The sequence below is a fragment of the Mytilus galloprovincialis genome, chromosome 13, assembly GCF_965363235.1.
Source record: "Mytilus galloprovincialis chromosome 13, xbMytGall1.hap1.1, whole genome shotgun sequence".
Lineage (NCBI taxonomy): Eukaryota > Metazoa > Mollusca > Bivalvia > Mytilida > Mytilidae > Mytilus > Mytilus galloprovincialis.
Window position 1 is genome coordinate 7,467,630 of NC_134850.1, and position 15,357 is coordinate 7,482,986.

Consider the following 15,357-nt stretch of genomic DNA (forward strand, 5'->3'; position numbering starts at 1 on the left):
ATACCCACGAATATGCAAGTTTTCTTCAAACCACGAAAATTGGTACCCACGAAAATAAATGAATCCACAGTATACCATTTGCACAGAAAGCATGTTTAAATTATACAAGATGATTTACACAATAATAATTCATTAATCTTTTGCATTTTTAGGTTAAGCAATACATATATTCATATTTCAATATGAATACTGGTGTTACAAAGATACTTTATCATACTGTTAACTAGTCCAAATAATTATGACGTCTGGCAAGGCTATTTTAATTTTTTTCTGGGACGCCTTCCTACGACGTCATAACGCCGAAGCCATTTTTTACGTCTGGAGTTTGAGAGCAAATTTTGGGGGGAACTTTGACACCTAATTTTAACAAGAAATTTGTATTGCCGGTTAGAAATTTTTACGTAGTTACAAAGTCCTACCTTTTTTGTGCTTATTGATGTAAAATATTTCCAGAAATATCCAAAAGAAAGGATAAAACAAGGTACGATTCCATTTAAAGTGGGGGAATATTTATTTTGTTTGGAAATGATTTCCCACAATTACCAACGACACGTGACCTCCGGTGAATGTAAAATTTAAAATCCTGTAAAATTTGACAGACCCGAATTTCCTGATAATGTAAATCGAACGTTCCGGAAATTCGGATCCATTAAAATTTACCGGATTTTAAATTTTATATTCACTGGAAGTCACATGTTTTGGTAATTGTGGGAAATCATTTCCAAACAAAATAAATATTCCCCCACTTCAAATGGAATCGTATCTTGTTTTATCCTTTCTTTTGGATATTTCTGGAAATATTTTACATCAATAAGCACAAAAAAGGTAGGACTTTGTAACTACGTAAAAATTTCTAACCAGCAATACAAATTTCTTGTTAAAATTAGGTGTCAAAGTTCCCCCAAAATTTGCTCTCTAACTCCAGACGTAAAAAATGGCTTCGGCGTTATGACGTTGTAGGAAGGCGTCCCAGAAAAAAATTAAAAATAGCCTTGCCAGACGTCATAATTATTTGGACTAACTGTTAACATATTTATATTCTTTTATTCCATCATTGAAGATTTCTGCTCAGTTAATTGGTTTTCAAAATTGTTGTTTAAATTTCAAAAATAAAAAACAATGGAAAATATGCATATTATTGGATGGTTAATGACCACTTAATAAATAAACAAGAGTTTTGGTCCAGTGGTCACAGAGGATGTTTATGACTATAATGGTCAGGATGGACACCAAGTTATGGCAATAGCTCAAATTGTCCATAGGTTCGGGCAAGCTAAAAATTGTGTACCCCTAAATAAAAGTTGTTTTAGTAAATAATTATAGATCTGTAAAATAGGAACCAACATATGGCACTATGAGAATATAAAACAGTCCAGTCTCTTAATTTTCTTTTTATGGAGTATTATCATACAGACTTATAAAAAAAATCAAAACTAAATAGTAAAATATAGGACAATCAAAACATTGTAAAAGTCAAGAACTAAATAAAAACAAATAAAAAAAATTGTTTAACAAGTCTGAAAAAAAAGAAAGAAAGAAAATTAAACTTTTTATACAACAAATGCACATTTTTCATTAATCAAACAAATTTTGTTGTAACAAAATTTTATATTCAATAAAGATCACAAATTAAAACTCAAAAGCCAATACAATGTAGAAAAAAATCCACATTTTTCATAATTCATCCTTAAAATTGTTTCGGTGGACCAGACCTTGTTTTCTGTCAATGGATTACAAAAGTGCAATCAGGTTTAAGCCAATATCTGTATCAATTCTCTATTATTATGCATTAGCCGTATCTAAATATCATTTTAAATTTGATAGTGCTTTTCAAAGCCATGACAAAATCCACAAATAGAAAATCTTAATCCAAATGTTAAAAGTATCACAGAAACTGAACTGGTTCTTAACAGATCATATACTGATATTGAATCAATCTCAGAAGAAGCAGATAAGACACTGATTTTACAATATTTCTTAATTATGCTTTAGTAGTCATGTTATTATAAGAAGAATATTCTTCTGAGGCAGCTAGCAGTCTATATCGTAATCTCAGATTTCTGGCTCGGACATGAGAGTTGACTATCTCCTCTGTACAGTTGGCTGGGAACCAGCCCCTTTCTCCATCTCTGATTCTTTCCCCTTCATACCAACCTGTCAAAGATAAAAGCAATTTATTAGACTGTAAAAATTTAAAAGTTACCAATGAGACCACTGTGCACCAGAGACCAAGGATGAGATTCGAAACACCTAGAGGGCACTAAATGGCCCCATAATCATTTATACCATGTAGTGAGCTATAAAGGCCATTCAATGACAAATCGTGGTTTTTCTACAATTATAAAGTTATAATGTTATGGATTGAGGGTTTCTACAAGTTTAAAGTTATAATGTTATGAATTGAGGACTGCTTCCTCATTACAATATAAATCCTATTTCATCTGCCAAACTTGGAGAGTTGTGTCTGATTTAATGATCAAATTCTAAATGATAAAGGATTTATTTTAAAACATCCTAAATTAAAATGAAAGTGGGTTGTGAAAAGTAAATTCACAAAAATACTGAACTCAAAGGAAAATCTAATCGGAAACAGTTCTCAGCCATAAGGCAACTGGATACCAGATATGGATTATCAAGCTCTCCTAATTTTGGCAATATGAAGCTGAAAAACAAAAAGATCTATCTGCTGCCACTAGTACCAGATTAACATCCAAATTTCTTGCATTTTGTGACACTGATCAGAGGAAATAAAATAAAATTGTGATTTAAGCATGAAATTAAAGTTGGTTGGCTTAATGAATGCAAAATTAGCCATTTGCACAGAACACTTTACATATATTTCCTTCAGTCTTTATTTTCTAGTTTCAGCATTATACAATCTGGACTGTAAAGATTTAATGCTGATAGATTGTAAGTTTACCCTGAGATTTGTAAGTTTATTACAAAAAACCACCACACATTGCCATTTATCATCTCAAAACCGTTTGTGCACCATAATCTAAATAAGCACACTACAGCTTTCTACTAATATAGTTAAGCTTGAACTGAAAGTTATACGTGGAACATAAATATAAGTGTTAGTTAAGATTTAAGAGATGCCATTCTGTACACTAGTTTGAACTTTTCTTGTAGTAGTAAAATAAATAATAATACTCGAAAACTTATTCAGACATAATTATCACACTTTTATTCATATTGAGAATGACCAGATTCATTCATATATGAATATTATGAGGGCTATTCCAGAAAAAAAATGTATGGGGGGGGGGTTGGAAGGCACATTGTATAAATAATACATGGGTGATGGGTAGCAGAGCAACTTTTCACACTATAATGCACTATAATTCTCAATTACAATTGTCTGGGTGGCAGGTGCTGACAAAAACTGCCTTCCAACCCCCCCCATACATTTTTTTTCTGGAATAGCCCTGATATACTAGTTTTTCCTGTATTGTTGACTTTTAAATTAGTGAATCCCCGGAGCCTACAACATTCAGTTGGCCAAATTATGATATATTATTATTATGTATAAAACCAGGATTTCTATTTCAGACATGAACCCTTATAATCCTAATTCTTTCTCTACGTCTCCATTTTAAGGTTTAAAGCTTTGTTTTGAGCATTAAAAAAAATAAATGTTGAAATTAATAACGAACTTTTGAGACAATCACAAAACAGAAACAAACAGATCGGCTATAATCAACAAACAAAAGCAATATAAGAATTGTGCAGCTCTGGATAATTGTGATATATATATTTGGCAATTAGGAGTACATGTATTGTTGCTGTGAGGGGTAAACTTCATTGAGATAATATATACATCATAACACATTTAATATGACACAGTTCAACTTCTTACACAACTAAGAAATCACATCAGTGATTATTTAGGGTTAAAAAAGCAATAGAAAATACAACATGTTTGTGATACCCAGGAACCTTGGTGTCACAGCAATAGAAAATACAACATGTTTGTGATACCCAGGAACCTTGGTGTCACAGCAATAGAAAATACAACATGTTTGTGATACCCAGGAACCTTGGTGTCGCAGCAATAGAAAGTACAAAATGTACTGACAGGTAATATTCAAGGAGGGTGGTAAAGGGGGGCCCTCAACACGGAAACACATGAAATAAAAATGGCAAAAACGTTGCACGGAACATAAAAATCAGAAAAAACGAAGCACGAGAAATAAAATAGTAAATATTAATGTAAAAAGTAAAATAATTTATTAATCAGCCATTCTTGGAGATTATCTAGCCATTATATATGATGGACATGATGACCCTGGCTGCAGTCACATTTTAGCGTCCTCTAGTTGCAACTGATTTGAAAGAAAAATATTATTCATAATAGATCATAATAATTAATTATAGCAATTTTAAATATTCTGCATGGGAACACATAATTTAAAACAATCTCTAGACTGACTGGGGCTTTGAATTTAATCCCGGCCGTACTCTTAATCAATTGCAGGACAAGCACGAGAAATTAAGAGTACCGACACGAAACATGGAAAATAAATAAAGGAGAACACAAGGCACGCACGTCGAGCCAAACACGAGAAAACGAGAAAGAAAACGAGAAATAAAACTTCAAAACACGAAAACACGTGAATTAAAAAGGCGGAAAACGTTTCACGAAAATAACCCTTTACCACCCTCTTCAAGTAGAATACTGATGACATTTTTAATTTGATCCAGAAACATTGACATCTTTAGGATTTATAATAATTAAAATGAATTTATTTAACTTGACTTATATCACAAACAAACAACACATACACACCCATTAATGTTATTTCAAGTTATTTTAATAGTGACTCAGCAAAACCTGTTGTAAACATTTGTTAAGAATCATATAAAGTAAACACACACACACTATGCATCAAAATATTAGGCTGTAGTATCAAACATTTTGTTAAAATCCTTTTTCTACTTTGAATGATCACAACCCTTTCTACCCCATATACCAAAATGATAGTAAAACCCTTATGAAGCAAGTTTGGCTGTGATAAGTGTAAGCAGTGTGTATACCTTCTGAATATTCTGAAAATAGTACATCAATAAATATCAATAATTATTACAAATAAGACATCTTTATTTTCGATATCTTGTATTTCATTCTTGAAATGTACCCCACAAAAAATTGAAAATCAAAATGCTTATGATCACTGAAGGGTAAAAATTGCATTCATTTTGCAATGGAAACTAAAAATTAAACATTGAAAATTTGCAATGTATTTTAGCATTGGGGAAGGCAATGCTATGAATTGTAGATGTAATTGTTTTTGTTTCAACAAAAATTATGTATAAAGGAAGATAACTCCAACTGTAAATATTGACTCTCACAATGACATCACTGACATGTCTGGCTGATTATAAAGGGAATCACTGTAGCATGACTGGAGGTCCCCCCTTTTCCCTTATGAAAAGATCTTGATCTGCCACTGTGCACTATGTTTTGTGTACTGTGGAATTATTTTCGTGGCAAAAATGCCAAAAAATAATACCAAAAAGTCTTCAACTTTAGATGATTTCATTTTATATCAAATTTTACTCTAAATTTACCAATTTTACTCTGTATCAATATCAAATCCATTTTTTCTCTCATTTTTTTTTATTATATTCCTAAAGCCAAAGTGCGACCTTTGTAAATATGCAGTAACTTTTAAGATGGTATCACCTGGTTTAGACAACTTAAGCCTCTGTTGAGGGATGTTCAGTGTAGACGCCATTAAAGCAGAAGGTTAATGGGGTATTGTACTCACTGCTACTGTGGTCAGCTGGGCAGTCTAAATGGTCAATTAACATTATTTAAAAGTGGCGATATCTTTGCCTCAGTAATGCAAAAGTATTTTTCTTCACATGGTGTCAGAGCAAAGAAGCCATTGAGTGAGGGGAGGTACAAATATATCTAAATGATTATTTCAACAGGAAAACTTTTACAAGAAAATTGACAGCCTTCAGATAATATAATTTCTCTGAAAAGTTGTCATAAAAATTCCTCTGCAAAAAAATTTGATAACACCTAATGTCTAATGCTATGTAAAAGCCATCCCTAAACAACAAAAATAACAACACATGCATATTTATGGTATTTACATGCAATGACTTCTTATGAATATAACATTTCCACCAATAAAATTCATTGCATTTTAACATCTCTCAATAAACTTACCATCTGCCATCTTCTTAAAAACATTGACAACATCTGATTCCTCTAATGACAACTCGTCTGGTTCTGTTGATATATATTTCCTTGTACACTGTACTTGGGGGCAATCTACAATCATAGTCAATAAGGCTAGATTATCAAATGAATGAATGAATGAATCTTTATTGCATTAGCAACAACATTGCTTTAGCATAATACAAGGTATATACATATATGACAAATATGACAAAATACAGAGAACAATTAAATAAATTAAATAATGCAGAGATAACTTATAATAATATGAATAATATATTAACTGATAATTTGCAATCTTAGTTTCCATGCAGCTTTAAGATAATTACATAGATTTTTAGTTAAGCTTTTTGACCCAGCTTGTAACAGAAAAATTAGCTTTCGTGTATTTGGCCATGAACAATAATACTTTGGCAAAAAATTACATCTAAATGTTTTATATGCAGGACAAATCAACACAAAATGATATTCATCTTCAATATCATTCATTTTACAACATCTACAAATACGATTGATGATGAATGTGACCAAGTTTGGCCCATTAGTTACAGAGAAGATATTTTTGTATAAGTTAATGGAAAACGATGACAACTGATGATGGATGTCAAGTATTGAGAAAAGTTCACATGGCCCTGTAGCCAGGTCAACTAAAACGACAAATCTATTACTCCTATAAGTTATGTTAAACATCTTTGATATAATCAAAAGTAACAATGACATAAGGAACATATGTAATAGTTTTGGGTTACAAACTATAAATATTAAACATATCATTCGTTCGTGTTGTTTTGATAAAGATTTTATAATGTTGTCTTAGTACTATATCATTTACTTAGATATAGGAAGATGTGGTGTGAGTGCCAATGAGACAACTCTCCATCCAAATAACAGTTTAAAAAAAGTAAACCATTATAGGTCAATGTACGGCCTTCAACAAGGAGCCTTGGCTCAGACCGAACAACAAGCTATAAAGGGCCCGAAAATTACTAGTGTAAAACCATTCAAACGGGAAAACCAACGGTCTAACTTACCCCACTCTTCATATATTTTTTCATTGTCTGTCTCCTTGGTAACAGGACTTAAGGCATCTATCCATCTAGATTTGTCACTCCTGAAAACAAAATCAGCAAACATTTTGATGTTTTTTGAAACTTTTCTCTTTGAACATTTATACTAAAACAGGCGTTTTCAATCATCAGTATATAACAGGGTATGACATTAAAGAAAAAAGTGCAATGAATTCTATAAGGAATCTGACAATTTAGCCACCTTGACTTACATTAACGACAGACAGACAGACAGCAACTGACATTAAGTTATGGCAAAAGCACAAAAGGTACAATGTGGCACAAAGGAGTGGATTGAAAATTTCATTTGTAGACCTTCATGTGCTGATTTAAATAAATCAAAGAGATTTTTCAAAAGAAAGATAATAGGAAGTTGTTTTTTTTTCTTCACCATTCTTATGTATCTGTGTTGTCTCTTCTCAAAAGCTCTCTATTATAACATAGTTATCAAAAGGTACCAGGATTATAATGTAATATGCCAGACGCGCGTTTCGTCCACATAAGACTCATCAGTTACGCTCCGATCAAAATAGTTTTAAAGCCAAACAAGTACAAAGTTGAAGAGCATTGAGGATCCAAAATTCCAAAAAGTTGTGCAAAATACCGCTAAGGTAAACATAAACTTACGGTGATTTACAAGTTAATACTAATTCCACTTGTCTGTGTTCATAATTCTCTAGCAATACAACAACAAATATGTTTTTACACCCACTGGGTGCCCCCTGAGGAAGATGGCGTGATTTGTCCGTGTGGTCCACATTCTCAACATGGAGGGCATTACGTAATGCATAGTCTGTCACTACATACTGGTTATTGCTGGAATAATGTTAAAACACAAATTTAGAAATTTATACTTTACATACTGTATTGCGGGTTATTTTGGCGGGTGTAAAATTTCATGATTTCCATTAAATAATTAAATTAAAACAAAATATATTTGCATGTAAACTTTTAATTTAGCAGAATTTATTTTGTTGATTTTGTTTTATCTGCGAAAAATTTTCACCCTGCGAAAATATCCTGCTATGTGTGGTATAACAAAGATGAATAAATGTTGAACTGCAATAAGATAATGAAGCAAAGCACAGTATAATACATGTGTGTGTGTAAAAAATATACAAACAATGATATTAAGCATGTACTTGAAAATGTGAATGTGAAATATAAGAGTATTTGAAATTTCCAAAATGTGCCGAAACCTTTAATCAGAGATTATAGTTTAAAAACATGTGATCAAGCTGTAATTGATTGTCCTTGTTTAAAGTTTTATACTGTTAGGGTCTCATAAGTCAGTATTTATGGCTGGATACTGATTGTTTTATGAGTAATTATTATAATTGTTGTAGATGCTTTATGGCAACCCATATGTGACACTTTAATTAATAATTAATTTTTTTTTTTTTTTTTTTTTTTTTAAAGAATTGATGTATTAATTTTTATGATTAGCATAATATTCAAGATGAAGTTCACTGAAGTAATGTGGATAAAATTTTTCATGAAAATGAATTGTTTTACATAGTCATTTAGGGGCCTTTTATAGCTGACTATGCGGTATGGGCTTTGCTCATTGTTGAAGGCCATAGGGTGACCTATAGTTGTTAATTTCTGTGTAATGTTGGTCTCTTGTGGAGAGTTGTCTCATTGGCAATCATACCACATCTTCTTTTTAATATAGATTTATAATCATCTTTAAAATATTCAACTGTTTCAGATGAGATGACTTTTAGTTTATGTTTTAGAAGAATATAAGACAGATTAGAGTTATGAATTTTGTTTGTAGAAATAATCAAGTAATATTCAACAAATATGAATACATGCAATGACAGATTTCGTTGCCATTAGTAAACAAGTTGTGTAGAAATGCATTGTTTTCATACGTTCAGAACAGAGTTAACCCATGCAATGCAGTTAGCAGATAACTTTTCAAAATATTTCAATACTGACTGCTTTAGGGAAAACAAATGTTATATATTGATTTGTCAAAGCTTGATCATATTATAATCATACAAATCAGGGATATCATTCTTATCATACAAATCAGGGATATCATTCTTATCATACAAATCAGGGATATAATTATTCAAGAGAGATTATTCAATAATAAATTAGTCCAGGATGGAATTTCAGTCAAAACAAAATTCTTGCAAATGTACAAATCAACAGACAAAATATTTATATATGTTAGTCAGGCCTATTTCATTTTACTTACAGTTTGTTAAAAAATTCACATGTTCTAAAAGCAAGCACAGTTTTTTCAAATATTCATTTTTAATTCAGTTGTTAGTATGTTTTCACAGTATCCTTGAAACAACAAGCTTCTCCATTCACACTCGTACCAAAAATTTAAACAATGAACAATGAAAATTGCAGGCATTACTGGCAAGACTGTAGTTCTAACAAAGTAGCCGCAATAAAGTCTAATACGCTTGAAAGCTTTCAAACTGTGCATAACATTGTATTTTTTACAAATATAACATTTGTTACAAAATGAAAAAAATACCATGCGTTAATTAGCACTTTCTGAATTGTAAATGGTAATTTCAGTATTTGTGAATCAAAGTTAAAATATTGTAATGTCCTTCATTGAATTTTGAGTAATGTTTAAAAAACTAGCCAATCACAAGTGTACATATTTGAAAATATGACCCAGAATGCATCAGATTTTTAAATAGTGAATTTGAATCCATACAAGCATATCAGTTGATATTGTAGATCTTTGATTGTAATGAGAACTACTTTCTTATCAGTGATAAGTCATAGAAACCTACACAGTAATGTAGAAAATGCAGGGAGAACCAAATGATATAGTTCACAATGCAGGGGGGACTACTTACAACAATAAATTTAAATTCTGTGGTGTGAAAGGATAGGAAAATCTAACTCTGAAATTATGCATATTTATGATAATTATTGGATGTGCATACGTTAAAGCTTGGTGAATATGTGAAAAAAATACATATTATAAATGGATGCTGCTGCCAAGAACCAGTTTAAACCAGTTTCGTTTTTAAATATTCTTCAACAGAATGGGTATCTGATGAGTTTATCACTTATGAATCCTATCAAATCATGGGTTCTAAAACAGTAGTATTTGCTGGTCATGCCCTGCAAATTTCATTTCTGTCTTCATGACGTCTGCTGACAAATGTGTGGGTTTCTGCCTACTTTCAGACTTATGAAGGCAATTACATTTTTTTAAACTATAAGTTTTCCAAAATTGTGGACATCAATAAGCATTGACCTCATGTCCCAACCGACTGAACTTCCAACAATGTGTTATAATGTGTCAATTCACTATAAATGTTCCAACTAAAGTTAGTTGTAATAAGCATGATGAAAAAAATAAGGTTATTTTTTTTCACAGAATATGAAATTAGCCAGGACTCCAGTAGCAAGTATCTGAAGAAAGATACATTGGTGCATTTGATATCACCCCTAATAAAGACTCAGTGCTTTTGAGGTTTGTTTGACATCACCCTAACAGAAATATCCATTTTGTTAGTTATTACTGTAAACCAACTTATTTTCGCAGATACTTTATTTCGCGTTTTACCCTTTGTAAACTATTTCACGGCTATTTAATTTTGCGATTTTCTAATTTCTGGATATAGTTTAATAAGGAAAGATCTTAAGTTTTACATTTTCGCGACGATTTATATTCGCGTTAATTTTCTACTCGCGAAAATAAGTTGGTTTACAGTATCCCTCCCATTGTAACATCAGGGCAGTGGTATTTTAAACAAAAACACTTCTTAGTTTTCAAAAAAGGTACCTTTTCTGTATTTTTTAAAATTTAAATATGAGATGTTTTTTTTTGTCATCTTGATGTCGTTTATATGTCATACTTGTACATGTACTACATATGTTATGAAATGTTAATGTTATTTCAATATTTTAACTTTTTGTGATGTTCAAGTACTTTGACGTAAATGAATAATTGAACATGTGTTTATTTAGTGTTGATTTATCAACCTTTACAACAACCAATGAACTTACCCCTTCTTTTTACTGACTAATAATAAATCACTAAATAAGTACAGGTAAATGGATTGTTTACTGGGTTTCCCTTTACCAAAGGGGAGACGACTTGATGTCTCTGTTACTAGTCTGGTTAGCTCCCCTTGTTTGACCAGATATCTTGAAGCTGATATCAAAGGAATTTCCTAAAATTAAAATTATACAAATATTTTATTTTTACATTTTTCTATTTCATCGTGCTTGTCATATAAGAATCATAAAATGACAAAGGGAATTTCTTATATGCGGTACATCTAAATCAATTCCCTTAAAATTACATTTGGTTTATACTTAAAACATTATGAATGCTGGTAGGTATCTTGTTTGCAAAAAAATGTATCTTTGATCATACTGAACAACTACTATTTGATAAAGGTCAGAAAAATGTATTACATTTATTCTGTTAACTATCTAAAATTAACTTTAACATCTAAGTCTTGAACAACTTTTAACAGTTGTAATATTTGATGTCTTACCTTGACCTTGACATCTAAGTTCTGTACAACTTATTATAGAATTGTAATGTTTGATTACCTTGACCTTGACATCTAAGCTCTGTACAACTTATTACAGTTATAATGTTTGATGTCTTACCTTGACCTTGAACTCTAAGTTCTGTACCACTAAACACATTTGTTCAGTTTGCTGCATTCTTCTGGCTCCTTCATTACATTTTTTCACAACCTAAAACATTAATGTTTAGAATAACCTCAAATAGCTCAATGATATACTATGAAATAATAATACTTTTATTTTGTTTTTTATCTTGATCCGGAACAAAATAAAGTGATTCATGGGGTTTTCAACAGAAGCATTTTAAACAAGAATGTGTCCCTAGTACACGGATGCCCCACTCGCACTATCATTTTCTATGTTCAGTGGACCGTGAAATTAGGGTCAAAACTTTAATTTGGAATTAAAATTAGAAAGATCATATCATAGGGAACATGTGTACTAAGTTTCAAGTTGATTAGACTTCAACTTCTTCAAAAACTACCTTGACCAAAAACTTTAACCTGAAGCGAACGGACGCACAGACGAACGGACGCACAGACGAACGGACGCACAGACAGACGGAGGCACAGATCAGAAAACATAATGCCCCTCTACTATCGTAGGTGGGGCATAGAAATCTATATTTGGCTAGGTATTAATCAACTGTTACGCTAGTTTTCGATCCTATATTTTCCAAGATTAATAATTGAGTCACCATACTGATGACCTTTTTGGAAATGAAAAGCTAATTAAACAAAAATGTGTCCATAGTACATGGATGCCCAACTCGTTCATCATTTTTATGTTCAGTGGAATCAAAGCTCTTATTAGAAAGATCATATTATAGGGAACATATGTACCAAGTTTTCAGTTGATTGGAATTAAACTTCATCAAAAACTAATTTGACCAAAAACTTTAACCTGATGCTGACAGGCAGACAAATGAACGAACAGATGGATGAAAAGACACACAGACTGAACCAGATGCTCCGCAGGGCGTAGCTTTATACGACCGCAGAGGTTGAACCCTGAACGGTTAGGGCAAGTATGGACACAACATTCAAGCTGGATTCAGCTCTAAATTTGGATTGTGATTAAATAGTTGACACAGCATAGGTTTCTGACACAGAATGAATGTGTTCTAATTAACTTAAAATTTTTGTTTCTCTTAGAGCAATTCACTATGCTGTTGAATATTAATCCTCTCAAAAAAAATTAAATGTTTGAAGAAATTTTCTTTTTTATTTATGAAATTTCAAATGAGAAAAATTGAACCCAATTTTTTTAATCACATCCCCCTTTCCCTTATTCCAAAACTAATCTCAATTAAAATTTCTAATGGAGTTTGCAACAATAACTACTCATTTAAATACATCATAAAATATTAAGATGTAAAAAAACTGCTTGTTATCACTGAATGGTAAAGATTATTTTAATTTATCAGTTGGTAGTAAAAAGTGAATATACATTGTATATTGTATATAACAAAGATTTAAGTTGATTCTGGACAAAGAAAGATAACTCCAATTAAAAAAAAATCTTGCTATTGCACAATATTTTGCAATTAGATATTTCTTGCTTACTATTCTGGACAAAGAAAGATAACTCTAATTAAAATTTTTTTTGATATTTCACAATATTGTGCAATTAGATATTTCTTGCCATTGCGCAATACTGTGCAATTGAAAAGACTTGCTATTGCACAATACTTAATATAATAATTTTAGATCCTGATTTGGACCAACTTGAAAACTGGGCCCATAATAAAAAATCTAAGTACATTTTTGGATTCAGCATATCAAAGAACTTCAAGATTTCAATTTTTGTTAAAATCAGACTAAGTTTAATTTTGGACCCTTTGGACTTCAGTGTAGACCAATTTGAAAACAGGACCAAAAATGAAGAATCTACATACACAGTTAGATTTGGTATATCAAAGAACCCCATTTATTCAATTTTTGATGAAATCAAACAAAGTTTAATTTTGGACCCCGATTTGGACCAACTTGAAAACTGGGCCAATAATCAAGAATCTAAGTACATTTTTAGATTCAGCATATCAAAGAACCTAACTGATTCATTTTTTGTCAAAATCAAACTAAGTTTAATTTTGGACCCTTTGGACCTTAATGTAGACCAATTTGAAAACGGGACCAAAAGTTAAGAATCTACATACACAGTCATGACAGTTAGATTCAGCATATCAAAGAACCCCAATTATTCAATTTTGATGAAATCAAACAAAAGTTTAATTTTGGACCCTTTGGGCCCCTTATTATGTTGGGACCAAAACTCCCAAAATCAAACCCAACCTTTCTTTTATGGTCATAAACCTTGTGTTTAAATTTCATAGATTTCTATTTACTTATACTAACGTTATGGTGCGAAAACCAAGAAAAATGCTTATTTGGGTCCCTTTTTGGCCCCTAATTCCTAAACTGTTGGGACCTAAACTCCCAAAATCAATACCAACCTTCCTTTTGTAGTCATTAACATTGTGTTTAAATTTCATTGATTTCTATTTACTTAAACTAATGTTATTGTGCGAAAACCAAGAATAATGCTTATTTGGGCCCTTTTTTGGCCCCTAATTCCTAAACTGTTGAGACCAAAACTCCCAAAATCAATCCCAACCGTTCTTTTGTGGTCATAAACCTTGTGTCAAAATTTCATAGATTTCTATTAACTTAAACTAAAGTTATAGTGCGAAAACCAAGAAAATGCTTATTTGGGCCCTTTTTGGCCCCTAATTCCTAAAATGTTGGGACCAAAACTCCCAAAATCAATACCAACCTTCCTTTTGTGGTCATAAACCTTGTGTTAAAATTTCATAGATTTCCATTCACTTTTACTAAAGTTAGAGTGCGAAAACTAAAAGTATTCGGACGCCGGACGACGACGACGACGCCGACACCAACGTGATACCAATATACGACGAAAATTTTTTCAAAATTTGCGGTCGTATAAAAACATAATTTCCTCTAAGTGGGGCATTCAAATGTTGTAATGAAAAGTAATCTAAATACCAGGGTTGCGTTCAATATCGTAGCAGCTAAATAATGCTACATAGTGCTACATAGATTTATGACTATTGAACATGTAGCTAGCCTAGGTGCTATTAATATCTATGTAGCAGTAAGGCTAGCTACACGTTCAATAGTCATAAATCTATGTAGCCTTATGAAGCCGCTACGATGTTGAACAGTCCTTCATATGGATATTAAATTTTTCCCCCTCAATTTCATTATACTGTTATATTTTACTGTGCATATTGCTATGTGTTTCTTTATTCTACATTTGCTAGAGGTATAGGGGGAGGGTTGAGATCTTACACAACATGTTTAACCCCTCACCATTTTGTGCCTGTCACAAGTCAGGAGCCTCTTGCCTTTGTTAGTCTTTTAATTAATATGTTTTGGAGTTCAGTGTGATGTCTATTTTCACTGTACTAGAACAAAAATTTATTTAGGGGCTAGCTGAAGACCACCTCTGGGTGCAGGATTTTCTTGCTGCATTGAAGACCTATTGGTGGCCTTTGGCTGTTGTCTGCTCTTTGGTGTCAGGTTGTTGTCTCTTTGACATATT

At 31.8% G+C, this 15,357-nt stretch overlaps 1 protein-coding gene across 1 annotated transcript in view; it reads right to left on the reverse strand.

The window, feature by feature from the left end:
* Positions 1–1,947: 1,947 nt before the first annotated feature.
* Positions 1,948–15,357, reverse strand: part of LOC143057384 (uncharacterized) — a 41,891-nt gene continuing 28,481 nt past the window's right edge. The window contains exons 16-22 of the mRNA XM_076230689.1: positions 11,872–11,961; positions 11,257–11,423; positions 10,095–10,142; positions 7,888–8,076; positions 7,225–7,304; positions 6,182–6,286; positions 1,948–2,154 (exon numbers count right to left, since the gene is read on the reverse strand). Of these exons, the coding sequence (XP_076086804.1) occupies positions 1,982–2,154; positions 6,182–6,286; positions 7,225–7,304; positions 7,888–8,076; positions 10,095–10,142; positions 11,257–11,423; positions 11,872–11,961 (852 nt within the window). The 3' untranslated portion in view covers positions 1,948–1,981. The remainder of the gene's footprint in view (positions 2,155–6,181; positions 6,287–7,224; positions 7,305–7,887; positions 8,077–10,094; positions 10,143–11,256; positions 11,424–11,871; positions 11,962–15,357) is intronic.